Genomic DNA, 14,004 nt, shown 5'->3' with positions numbered 1-14,004 from the left:
TTTGAGTCTCATGACAATCCTCTAATGTTCAACAAGTTAGTAGTAGTAGTATGTTAATTTTGGAGGCATGAAAACCAAGACAATGTAAACCTGAAATGGCCAGAGAATTCATATATGATCTGGTATCAAGCCAAGATTTTGTTTCCCACACTGAAGAGCTTTTGCTATACTACGTTGCAATTACTTTATTTTTGTCTTTTGGAGCATAAATAACATTTTATACTCTTCTCTTTCAATTAGATCTGTACTAGTAGGGCTTAAGAAAAAAAATTCTTTGAAATTCACATGTGGGGCATGAAATAATAAAACAGAAAAGTTAGCTGATGTTGGGCAATTATTCTATAAAAGCAATTACATGACATTGTGATAGTTAACTGATTGGGTCAACTTGACTAAGAAACACCCAACTAAATTGGATCAGCATGGTTCCAAATGCAGCTGAAGGGATTTACTGAAGACAGAAGACCACCCTGGGTATGAGTGGCACCAACCAATAGACTTGTCCCCTGAATTGAACAAAAGGGAAACAGGAAGGAAGGCTCATTCTGTTTCTTCAGAGGAGCTCCAGTCTTCGCCTTGGACATCCTCTCCTGGATTTCAGCATAGACTCTTCAGCCTCCAGCACAGACCCTTCAGCCTTCTGGCAAAGAATCTTTAGTCTTCAAGTGAAGAACCTTCAGCCTTCCACACAGATTCTTCAGCCTCCTGATAGAGACTCACATGGAACACTACACTGAGCTCTAGGCCTTCGACTGATCCTTTGGATCTCCAGGGCACCAACAGACCTTTTGCACTTTTCTACACCTGACTGTGGAAGGCCATTGTACGCCAGTCCTGTAATTCTTACATAATTGTATATCTGGCATTAAATCTGTTTCTCTAGTAAGCACTGACTGATACAAACGAAGTAAGATACATGTGGGGTGGTTAGCGTGGGCTACTTGGTTACAAAGCTGCATAACATACAGCTCTGATCACTCATCTCCACGTCTCACGCAACAGCGCTTGTCCTGGCTTTCTCCCCCGTCATACTCACAAACATAATAACACATGCTAGAACTCAGCGGGCCCCACACAGTGACAGCAAAGACGTCTAAAGCAGCCATGATGTTTGGCCAGAAGACCAACCCATTCACTGCCCTGTACCTTAGACTCCTTAAATCCTTTCCATTCTTTAGTCGTATCTTCCGCCTGTGATACCACAGACAGAAGCCTCTGGAGTCCTTAGCACTCTTGATCCTTAACTGTAGCAGCTGTCCAGCCATTTCACTGGAGAGTCCACCTGCTTTGTCTGCTGTTTAGTCTGTCTGCACCACTAGACTATGAGCTTATAGAAGGTAGTCTCTTTAAATACTGGCACCAGGTCTAAAATAGAACATTCATTACTAATGTTTGTTGAAAAATTATTTGTTGAACTAATGGACACACAAACAAACAAGAACAGAACAAATGGTCCCAAGCTCAGCTAGGGTTTAAATATGGCAAAGATATCCATTTACCAATCAATCTGCTCAGATATCTGCTCTCTTAGTGGGATGTGGTAGGCAGAATCTTGGCTACCACAACTGCAATTCTGTTCCCTGGTCTTACATTCATGAATATGTTATATTATCTGCCAAAAAGGACTTTGAGGATTTAAGTAAGGTCACTGATGAGTTGAACTTAAAATAGACATATTACCCTGGATTATTCTGGTGAGCCCAGTGTAATCATCTGAACCCTTAAAAGTAGAAGAGGAAGTGAGAGATGTGGCAGGGAAGCAAGTGAGAGAGATTTGAAACACAGCCATGTTAAAGAGAGAGAGAGGGACAAATGAAAAGCCCAAGAAGGAAATTAACTCTGCCAACCACCAATGAGCTTGGAGAAGGAGCCCGAGTTCTATATGAGAATGACAGTACCAGATGATAGCTTAATTTCAGCCTGCTGAGAAGCATTCTGATCAGAGAATCCAAATAGAATTCTAATTTACAGAAATGGAGACAGTAAATGTGTGATGTGTTAGGCTGCTGCATTTGTGGTAATGCATTCTGGCAGCAGTAGAACACTAACATAGGGGGTTTCCCAGATGTGGCAGACCTTAACACAGAGTTTGACTGAAAGCCTTTAATTGGGGAGGCAATCCCCTCCAAAATTGGTAAGGGAGTCAAGAAGTGAGCACGGAAAGGGAAGGAAGCTTATATACAATGCATTAAGGAATATGTTTCCACTATGAGGAACAGGGCTCAAGCCAACTAGGGGCCTCTGGAGAACAGATACAGCCTGCTCCAGTTATCTTCTCTGAGATCAGAGAGCCGTGACTCTGACCCACCAGTTCTCCCTTGGCCAGGGACAGTAACTCTCCATCCCTTCTCGCCTTTCTACATTTCCGTCCCCGCTGGAGTCTGTCCTCTAGGAGAGGAAAGCAATCTAATAATACAATTCTCCAGAAAGCAATCAGAGACTAGTATTACCTTTTGGGATTGTTATGCTTTTAGATGGTGACTTACAGACAACAGGCAGTGTTTAGGTTCTCAACAGTACATTCCCAGTAGTAGAATTTTTGGCATGCATTGAATGGAAGAGGTCTTCCAAGTCTCTCTACTATACCTCCCACCTACCAGGTCTCCATCCATACTCACTTAACATCCACTGGAGCCTTGTTTCATCCTAATGCTTCTGAGAGTTAGCATTTCCTAGTGCCACATCTTTATGAATGCAGGTGTGAGCCCAATCAAAACTGATCTGCATGGCCTCTCACCATATCATTATGCTCATCTTTAATCACTGTGAGCCTCTCAAGTGAAAGCCACATTATAGACACAAGCATTATTCTTATTCACTAGAACTCTTGATGGTAATAAATCCAAAGAACAAGAGTAAAACCTGATGCATAGAGATATTTCAAGGATGCAGGTGACTCTATGGAGGAACTAGCTCCTTAGTTAAGGGACAATTATACCTATATTAGTTGTAATCTCATTCCTCATATAATTCCCAAAGTTTCAAGACAATGTAAATCCTACATTAGCTCACAGAAAAAGCTATGATTGCAAAAAGAAGTGTTTTTCATAGCAAGGATAAATTGAATTGTTCTATGAAACTATTTTATTGAAAAACATTACCCAAACCAAGCAAAGTGGGCCTGAAGGAGATGAATGTAGGTTGTCAGGAGTAGGCAGAAGTTCCAGATGCAAATTCCTTATACAAAACACTAAAGGGACTTAAAAACATTTCTGGTGACTGGCACATATGACAGTACAGACAAAGTCATAAATGAGATACTGTATTTCCTTCTCTTACGTGGCAAGAATCATCAGAATACTCCTGCCAGGATACCTTATGCACTACTGAGCGATGAATTCTTCAAATCTCATCTCTCAAATGGGGTTTCTATTCATGCTTAAGAATGTGTGTTTACTATTTCTCTTGCCCTAGGAATTCATTCATTCATTCAAGAAATATTCACAACCCCCTGTGCTATTAATATTCCTGTTTAAATATTTCTCTGGTCCCTGCTGCAAACATTTCTCAGCTTTTCATGTTTCACATTCAACATGAAGAGTGTTGAGGACCAAATGACTCTGTCCTTCCAGCAGCAAGGTGAGCAGCCTTCTGTCTCCTCTTAGCTTTGACTTGTGTCATGGACACTCTTGAGCACTTAGCCCAGGGATGGGCTTATTCATTCAGCTTACCCAGTTCAACCTCAGCATACTCATTCAAGAAAGCACTTCAGTTTGTAAATAAGTGAGATGTTGTTATATAAATATCTTTGAGGGATGGGGACATGGCTCAGTGGTGGGGTACTTGACACCGAGGCCCCGAGTTAGATTCCCAGCACTGCAAGATAAAAACAAAAACAAGTAACAAAAACCAAATCTTTGGATCACCTCACATATTTAGAAAAAAGTCAGGCATTGCCAAACCTTAATTGAGACATCATTGTATAGTTAAGTCTTAGAGGAAAAAAAACTTTTAAATTTACCTACTTCATTAACTACTTTATTCACAAGTGGTATGAATGTGTCTCTCCAAAAGAATGTATTGGAAACTTAATCCCCAGTACAACAGTTTTGGGAGGTGAGGCCTTCTGGAAAGTGTTTAGGTAATGAGGGCTCCACCTCATGCATGGGTTAATACCATTATTCAGGGAGTGTGCTCCAGGAAAAGGACGAGTCCAAGTCCATGTTGTGCTCTCAATTTCTCTCCCTTGACATAATGATGCACGAAGGCCCCAACCAGATGTCAGTCCCTAGATCTTTCACTTCTCAGCCTCTGAAACTGTAAGAAACAATCTCTGTTCTTTATAAACTACTCAGTCTGTTCTAGAAGCACAAACAGACTAAGACAAGTAAGTGGCTTATAAAACAAAGCAGTTAAGTTCTCTGAATCTTGGTTTCCCCATCTGTCAAATGGACCATTTTTGAGTATCAATTCATGGGCTATTGTGAGGATCAAATGGAATAATGGCCATAAAGGGGTTTGATCTATGTCTGCAGCACAATAAACCCTCAACAAATGTTAGTCACATCATCACTGGATCTTACTACTTTCCAGCTCTTTGCTAGTGGCAAATTTCCAGCTAGTGAGGACATAACAGTTCCAGCTAAGCTGAAGGAACTGCCTTCTAGTGCTCTAACCTGATAAAGTCTTAGACTTGGCCTCTCCTATTGACCTTTGAGCCAGCCATCTGATTGCTTGTCACCACCTCTTTCACAGGGCACCACACTTCTGGGAGATCATAAGTAAGATTTAAGGTCTGCACGATGGGACTGTCAAGTGGAATTCCTCTTTTCTTTGGCAAAACTGCCAAGACTTTCCAGAGCTGCCCTGGAAGGAGACCATACCCTAAATGTTTCAATTCATTACAGTAACATTCATGAAATATATATTCTGTGTGCTAAGCTTCATGCTCAGAGCTGGGGGTACACAGCTGAATGAGACTGGTCCCTGCCCTGGGGAAAAGCACGGTGAAGTACCTTTCATGTTACCAGAACAGAGAAGAACTTGGAAAGAATAAATAAATCCTAAAAAATCAGAATTAAAAAATAGCACTCTCAACCTTTATGCCTAGAATGAATGGTATCAACATAAGCCTTGCTTTGGGTTAAATATTGACTGTTAATATTATAAAATTTCTATAACACACACAGTACAACAGTACAAAAATATTTCTTTCCAAGGAAAAACAGGAACATGGAAGCTGATCTCTGGCTCAGATAGATCTAGGTTCACACTTTGGCTGGTTACTTAACAGTTGGACTACCTAGTAAGTGACTAAACCATCTCAGCTTCATTTAAAAAACAAATCTGTGTGATGCAGCTATTAACATGATCTATCTCAGAGACGTGCTCTATGTGCTAAGTGTGACAAGCCAGGTGACACATGAGTCACATAAGTCACATAACCTGGTAGTCAGAAAATGTTAAGAGAGTCTTATTATTAAAGTGTCTCAAAACTCACTACATACATTTTCTGGCAACAGTTCAGCCAAAAAGCTTCCTATGGATTCATAGAAGGAACAGGTTTAATATTTTCTACTGGAAAGCTTTTCAAAGCTAACATACACAATTTGCTTCCACAAGTTTTCAAGTGTCTCTCTGTCCACTCAGGCCCACAGGAAGGGATCAGCTTTTTCAGAGACCAGAGTACACTTCAAGGTTGGCACGGGTACTAGCTAATATGGGTCACCCCATGGAAATTCTTTTTTTTTTTTTCATTAACTTTTAATGGTCCTCCCTCTGCTGGGCATTCAGGGCTTTGGTTTGAAGTAAATGTATTCAAATAAACATCTTTTGGTGCCAGAACTGCCATGGGCACATATTTTTCTTTCAATGGCCTGGGAAGTGGTTTGTTAAACTATTGTTCTCGATTAGAAACTCATGTGTTTGTTCAATCCAATATGGGTCGCTGCTTTGAGTGAAAGATCCCCTTGACATGGCAAAACCTCTACTTGTGACGAGCCCGTGCCAAGTATGTCTTAACCAGATGCAGGCCCAGGTTTGATTAGCAGCCACTGAATTCCATGAAAATCAGATAATGATGATTTTTCTCCTCTCTGCTGAGCAAATATCCTCCGCTTTTAATCAAGTCTATATATGAAAGACCTCTTTATAAATAAATCCATGCTGCACAATGGTTTTAAAACCATGGTTCATCTCAACTTTCCTGACCTCTGACTATTTAATCTGAGAAAGACCTGTGCAATACCAACTGAAATATAAAGGGACTACAATATTTGTTTTTGCAGATTCCATGTAGATATAATAGAGTGACATGTGGTGAGTGGAAATTCTCTACCACACATGGAGAAAATAGAAAGAAAAGGCTCTGGAGCCCAGTTTTGTTTCCCTACTTGTGGGCTAGCTTTTATTGGATAACGATGATATTAGGACTGGGAAGACATGTGTTGCTTTGGAATGCTGCACCAGACTCCACAGCTGTGTACAGAATCCTCCTTCTCTGCCCTTTGGATGTTCAAAGAGTCCAAGTGCAAACCTGAGAAATATGAACCATTTCAGAGGGGCTGGAGTCTCAGCCAGAGCTTCCTCTCCTTTCTTGCGGGCACAATTTGGGTGTCTGAAGTTAATTATTTCCAGGTGCATTTCGACTGCATGCAGTGGAATCCCAATTAGCCTCTTGCAGGTGTAATTAGCAATTTCCACTTCATTTCTAGGGGGCAAGTGGATAATCGTGCTCACAAGGTGGTAATGATTCCAGATCATATCTAACAGAATGTCTACTGTAGACTGCTGTGTGTATATCAAGCTTCACAAAACAGGATGGTGGGCATCCAGGAGCATATGTCAGGTGTGCATCTGGAATCTAGAAATGGAGCTTCACAGAGAGAGGGTGGAGTTAGGGATTCTCTCTGGATATTGCAGCTGCAAATCAGGAACAAGGAAGAAGAACCATGGGATTCTCTGAGGCATATGGGAATAAAAGCTCTGGGCTTATGACATTGAATATTTCAAGTAAAACTAGCTCTGAGTTGGGAGTGGACCAGAGAACTACAGAATTAAATTTGTATACAACCACAAAAGCAACTCAGTGAGAAAGAAAAATAATTCTCTATTAACATTGCTATGAGTTTCCCACAAAGCATTTTCACATAAATTATCTCATGTGAGCTCATATACTTAAAGTCATAATATTCAAAAATTTAATAACAACTCTTACTGAATCCTCACTATCTGACAATATTCTGCAAGTATGTATGTGTTCAACTAATGCTTTTAACAAACTATACTCATTTTAAAGAAGATTGAGGCAAAGGAAAGTGAAATAACACACCCAAGATTATATGGCTTATAAATAATGAGCCAGATTTCAAAGTCAGATGGGCTAGCTTCAACCACTAGTTCCCTTGCTGCTCAAGATGAGAAAATTTTCAAAAGAGAAAATGGAATCAGCCACTTAAGGATATGTTTAGCAGGTCAGATCTACACAGGATGGTTAATATGGGTGTTCATTTGTTGCCTATCCATTTAATAATTCAGGGAGCACTGGGTGCTGTAATGCAGCCACTCTGTTAGGCTTCAACATAAGGAAGAGGGACCTAGCCTTCTTGGCACAAGTGCCAGGTAAATGTTTTTCATGTAGAAATTTCCTTGGCTGCTTAATGTGAGGAAAAAAAGAGGAAAGAGCAAGTGAAGAGGGAAGGAAAGAGATGGAGAAAAGGCAAGAGATACAAAGGGAGTGAGGGAGTGAAGGAGGGCAAGAGCTAGAGAACAAGTGAAGGAAAGGGAAAAGGCATCACTAGGGATTAGTTTGCCTTCTGAAAATGAATCCTTTCTGATCGAAAGGGGAAGTCACAGCAACCAATGAGCAGGACTGGACTGAGTAGCGCTAGAGAAAGCCCCATGGCATCTCCTGCTGCTCATCTTGCTTTAACAGCACGGATAAGTATCCCATGGGACAGTCAAAAATTATTCCCCACCTAGAAAAACCCAAATAGATTCCATCTCACAGGCCACAGCAGTCTGTGAAGGAGGTAATTCTCAATGCTTGAGTTCCAGGCAGCCCCTCCAATGCATAGCAATGGGCTTGGTAAGAATCCTTAGTTGAGGGGACCAAGTGCTTCTGGGACAAGTTCCACTGTCCCATGTCCGTACTAACTCACCACCTATATTTTATCATCTTTTAGTGATACTTTTAACAGCATAATTATACATTTAGCTCTTACTGGGATGAAGGTCTCAGACTGACACAGATGATTAACAGTAATGCTCCCTAAAGGATGTACAAAACTTGAGAGAGCTCCAAGACAAAAAGATACCTAACCCCTGATGAGTTTGAAGGTCATTATCAGTACAGCTAGCCTGGTATATATGCTAACGTTTTCATGTGGATGGTCATTCTAGTCTCATGCTGAACTTACGAACATGATAAGAGCTAAAACATAGATTCTAGGTATCTCACACTGTGCAAATCACTTTATGGAGACTATCTGATGGTGGAAAACATCTCATAATAATTAGTAGACCACAGACTGGGGCTTAAAGAAGTCCCATATCTTGCCCAAGGGGCTATAGCTGCCAAGTGGCAAGGCAGAGAGAAAATGTGTGCACTCTGATGTGTTCACACCACACTGCCAGTGTGCACATGGAGTTGGTTTGAGAATGATCTTTCCTTTCATGTCTCCTAGGACTTCACTTCAAACTTCAAACATGTTTTCTTTTTCTGAGAGAGCGTTAAGGGTATTTCCACTGTAAAAGTCCCCTTTGCTTTACAGATTTCATTGAATAGCTGGACATTTATTCCACTGGTCTATGAAAGCCTTGCAAGAGTAAATTTTAAAGTGCCCTGAGATTTGAACTTGGCATAGTACAGTCATCCAAGAGATTCTGAACTTGGCATAGTGCTAGTCATCTAAGAACTTTTGGCATGTTGATAGTCATCCAAAATAATTTCCTTTTAAGATCTTCACTTATTCCACAAAGAATTTAAGATCAATCAACACTTGAGGCCTGTTCCTGAAATTTATGCTGTTACAACATAATCTTCAACTCAGTCCTTTACAGCCAACACCTGTTATACCCTTAAATTATCGTGTCTTACTATGGGTAGCAATAAAGCAGGGAATCAGGGCCCCTCTCAGGGAGCATACTTAATTGTTTGTTTCATCCTCATCACTTGCTCTTATCCCCAACTATGCTATTCTTGATTTGTTGTGATTTTTAATGCTCACTGTGCCGCTCAGAATTGCCACTGTAAACCCCTTCCTCTCTCCCTTCATTTACCAATCAGACAGGGCCTTGCCAGTATCATCTTGATTACACTGATGAGGTCGGGTCAGGTCCCTCATCAGTGCCTTCTTGCAGTGCCTCTCATTCCCATTTAAAGGGTGTGAAGGAGTCATTTGGTCTCTTTGCATAGAATTAGCAGATCCAAACCAGGTCCATTTGAAAGATATTTTATGCCCACTGTAATTGAGCTGGTATCAAAAGAAAGCTAGTTATGGGCAGTCACCTATCTGAGTGACCAAGTGACCTTGGAGAGTTCACTTGTCCCTGGACTTTAAATTCCCATCATTCAAGCTGGACCATATGCAATGTCCTTTGGAAATCCCAGAGGGAGTATATCGTCTGTCTTCATAGTGCACACTCTTGTTTTTGTTGGCCCAGTATCCTTCACACCATGCCTCGCCAGTAAACATCTTGAGCCTGGGTTTCTCTCCTCCTTGCCTTGGGGTGGGTACTTACTCAGCTTGGCTCATTTGAGTGCACCTTCCTCCTTCTGGTGAGCCCCAAAACAAGGGATTGGTTCAGATATATGCCTGTAACCCCAGTGGGGCACAGTTAGAGGTGAAAGGAATTTGGGGGTGTTATGAAACTGCACAGAGAAAACTTGGCCCTAATAGAAGAAAAGAAAGCCATTCCGTAGAAGGAAAAGGGCTGATGAATGACAGGAAGGACAGGACTGTGATGACCCTATCTGAGCACTGTGCCTCCCTGTACTTCCTCTTCATTATGAGGGCTAATTCCCTCAAGCCACTTACTGTATGTTGAGTTTCTATCAACTGCACTGTACTGACTAGTAGAATAATTCATAACCTACTTTGGAACTGATTTATTTTAGGTTTAAAAAAAAAGCCCTAAATGAATGAGACAAATGACAGACAAATGCTGACAAAGAGGACACACAGAAGATTTGAAGGAGGCACCCGAAAGAAAAGTCTGGACTGCTTCGTGTCTTGAGGATCAGCACGACAGCCATCGGCATATGGCAGGAATTACAGTTTGAGAGTGGGACAGAAAGGGATGAAGAAATGGAATAAAAAATAAACGCTTGGTACAACCACTGTGTAAACTATCTTGCAATATGTATTAAAACTGAAAATATCTGTAATGGCCTCAAACTGGTAACAACCCAAATGCCCATCAAGAGGGGATCAGATAAATGAATGATGATATACAATGAAATACTACACAGTAATAAGAACCAATAGATACACACAACAAAGATGAATCTCATAAACATAATGTTGAGTCAAAGAAACCGGACACAAAGCAGTACATGTGATACGATACGATCTCTTTTGCTCCAAGTTCAATAGGCCCTAATCTACAGGACCAGAAGTCTGCAGCGAGATTCTCTGTGGGGGTGTGGTGATGGAAAAGGTGTAAGACGAGCTACTGCAGAGCTGGTCTTCTATTCCATAAGGTGGATGCTAGTTTCATGGGTCAGCTGTTTGTATAAAATTCCTCAAGGTGTCCACGTTTCTGTATACTTTTTTATATATAGGTTAGCCTTGAGAGAAAAACCTACTTCACAGTGTTGCAAGTAATGGAGTTTCTTTTGAAACAATTCTCCCAATTTGTGTTCTGGACAATGTAGATGGTTGTTCCTCTTGGCCTTCTCAGTTTTATGTGTCTTTCTTCTTTCTGCCTTTCCTCCCTTCCAACAACCAGGAGTTGGTTGGTTCAGGGCACGTGGCCAGGAGCTGTCCCACATAATGTAGCTTCACCTTTCCTTTGCCTTTGATGTACTCATCCATTCACCTCCAACCAAAGGGGGAGCTCTGACAGGACTGGAAAAGGGAGCCACTGACGGAGAAGTTTCCTCTGGGCCCACACGTGAGTATCTCCAATAAAAATCAAGGGGCAAAAGGTGTGGCAGACTTTAAACTGGACTATTTACTAAACTCACTTTATCTTCTTCCTGGTATGCAGCTAGCTTTCACTTTCCAGACCACATTGTGCTTAGGGAGCCATATGACTAATCTCTGTTTAATGAAGCATGAGTGAAAATAATGTGTACCACTTCCAGGACAGTCCTTAAGTTCCCATTTGTATCAATCTGTTCAGGCTGCCATAACAAAATATCACAGCCCAGGAAGCTCAAACAAAAGAAATTTATTTTCTCATACTTCTGGAAGCTAGAAGTTTAAGATCAAGGTGTCAGCAGGTTTGGTTTTTACGAGGTCTTTCTTTCTTTCTTTTTTGGTACTGGGGACCGAACTTGGGTCCTTCTGCTTGCAAGGCAGGCAGCGGAACCACTGAGCTAAATCCCCGGCCCTATGAGGTCTTTCTTTGGCTTGTAGATGGGCACCTTTTTGCTATGACCTTATCTTTGTGTACATATACCCCTGCTACTGCAGTGTGTCCAAACTTCCTCTTTGTACAAGAACACCAGTCAGATTGGCCCCACTCTAAGGGGCCCATTTTAACCTACATCTTTAAGGCCTTACCTCCAAATACAGTCACATTCTGAGGTAGGGGGAGTTAGAACTTCAATATATAAATTGGGGAGGGGCATAATTTAGCCACACCCATGACTTTCCAGGCTCTCTTACCTTCTAACACCTGGGTATAATAAACAAGTGGTAATGAAGCCAGAATTTGAAGATGGACAACCTTCTATCTTTGTGGGTGCCAGAACAGTTATGTGGGAGTAGAGATGCCTACTAACTTGGTCTTCCTTATATTATTTATGGGAGTAAAAAAATGAACTCCTATATAAGCAAGAAACAAACTCTAGTATGTTTCATCAGTTATACAGATTTGGATCTGCGTGCTAAAACAGTTAGTTGATTTTAACTGATATAAAAGGCAATGAATTTTTTGACATTTTGCCAAAAATCAGCCTGGGTGGAATGATTATTTATGTTGAGGATTCTGAGGACCCCCACAGCACTTTATCACTTCTAATGCTATCACATGGTTCACATCAATACTTCTCAAAGTGTTGTAAAAGTATGGATTCCTGAGCCTTAACTCACACCCACTAATCAAAATCTCAGTACATTTTGAGGCCCTGCATTTTTAATAAGCCTATATTTCATTCAGATGTACAATAAAATTTAAGAAGCATTGGCTTACCCAGTGGGACTCTCTAATTTTAAATGAACATCAAATGGGTACAGCAAGGCTTTTCTTGCCTAAATGTGATTAGCTATTGAGATATGTGTTTAGATTTTCTTCACAAAAGTACAGAACATGTTCATTCATTTTTTTATTTGTTCTCTCCTCTGGATAAGTCAAATAATTCTTTATCTCCCTTAATCATCACTATTTTAGGATGATTTACCATCATGAGGAGGTCTTGGGCTTAGCCAGCAGTTTTTTATAATGACTTATTTTAGTAAATTTACTTTTTAAATAGATTCATAGCTGACAAAGAATTTCACCCAGGGATTACCAAGGAGAGAGAGCTTGGAGTTCATCCTTGTGCCTTCATGTTAAGCTGTGACAGGATTGCTTAGTTCTTATCATTACAATATGAGGTCCATGATGTGGCAGAGAAGTGAGCTACTCTGAAAATACTCCTATGACATTTCATACATGCAGGACTTGGGTCAGTATTTCCCAAACTGTGATGATGGTTTCTCAGGATTTTAATATTGTTAGCAAATAAAATGTCTCTATGGTCCAAGTAACTGGAAAATACAACAAGAGTTTAACGGATTTCTTTATCTGCATGATTAGGTTCTGAACTTCCAGGAGTAGTAGGATATAATACAAAAATTTTCTAGACTTCTCAAAAAGTGTGTGTATGTCTGTGTTTATACATCTCTGTGTAACTCAGTGTATCACTGTTCTTCAGAACACAAATATTCATCTCAAAAAATGCTAATAATCCTCTTTTGGGGAAGAGGGGAAGATGCTACATATATTGAGCTATATACCCCAGACCCTACTAAAAACTACTATTTGAGATGCTATCATGCTGTTTTTTTCAACTGGCATGGTCACTTATGAAATTTTTATATATTACGACCATTATCCATTAATAATCATTGTGTAAGTCCTGTGATAATTTCAGTCATATCTCAAAAGAAATTTTCTCTTCTCTGGAAAATGAATGTTTAATCTATGGCAATATCACAAAGTCCTAAAGTTAATGTACAATAACAGAAATTATATGCTAGTATAATTATTGTGCTTATTGCCTTTGTTTTAATTATTATTATACAGAACATTACTTTTCCTATCTCCATCCTTCTTTTACAGTATTGAGTTCTGAGCATGTCCTCTTCTGGGGTAAATCCAGGAAAAGTAAATAAAACCAAACCAAACCAAACCAAACAGAAAGCAAGGAAGGATGGCAGGCAGGCAGGAAGAAAGATTTCTACAAAACCCACAAAACTGCACATGGTCCTCAGCATCTCATAAAGCATGAAGTGGTTGTGAGCAGCAACACAAGCTGCTTTGACTAAAGCAATATCAGCCAACTACAAAGTCGGAAGTGCCCCCAGGAGTTGGGGTGGACAGCAGACACTGGCAACTTTGCCACAACAGGCAGTAGTAATCAATCCAGGACTGTTCTAATGCATGTAGCGAGGGAATTCCTTGAAATGACCGTGAACACAGTGCTCATGGAAGGCACCAGTACACAGGAGAACTAAGGCTCCAGGTGATCTCTTTCACTGGGTGGTCATCATTCTCAAGAGTCTCTAAGAATCTAGTCAGAATACACTAATGTCAAGCATTAACTATTTGACTTTGGCAAATCAGGTAACTTTTCTAAACTTCAATTCTTCACCCAGAAAAAAAGACTATTAACGGTGTATATATTATAGGTTC

General features: G+C 40.5%; 1 protein-coding gene across 29 annotated transcripts in view; it reads right to left on the bottom strand.

The window, feature by feature from the left end:
- Erc2 (ELKS/RAB6-interacting/CAST family member 2) overlaps nt 1–14,004 on the bottom strand; it is a 1,049,338-nt gene that overhangs the window by 319,608 nt on the left and 715,726 nt on the right. Inside the window, exon 18 of one of the 29 annotated variants that reach the window (XM_087182365.1) lies at nt 3,672–3,816. The exons of the other annotated variants lie outside the window; for them this stretch is intronic. Within the exon in view, the coding sequence (XP_087038491.1) occupies nt 3,735–3,816 (82 nt within the window). The 3' untranslated portion in view covers nt 3,672–3,734. The remainder of the gene's footprint in view (nt 1–3,671; nt 3,817–14,004) is intronic. 29 annotated transcript variants of the gene reach the window in all.

This window comes from Heterocephalus glaber, unplaced genomic scaffold (assembly GCF_053883595.1).
Source record: "Heterocephalus glaber isolate CG9 unplaced genomic scaffold, H.glaber_assembly_v1.0 deba00001472, whole genome shotgun sequence".
NCBI classification, from domain to species: Eukaryota; Metazoa; Chordata; class Mammalia; order Rodentia; family Bathyergidae; genus Heterocephalus; species Heterocephalus glaber.
The sequence above is the reverse complement of the archived record's forward strand: the minus strand, read 5'-3'. Positions and strand labels throughout refer to the sequence as shown.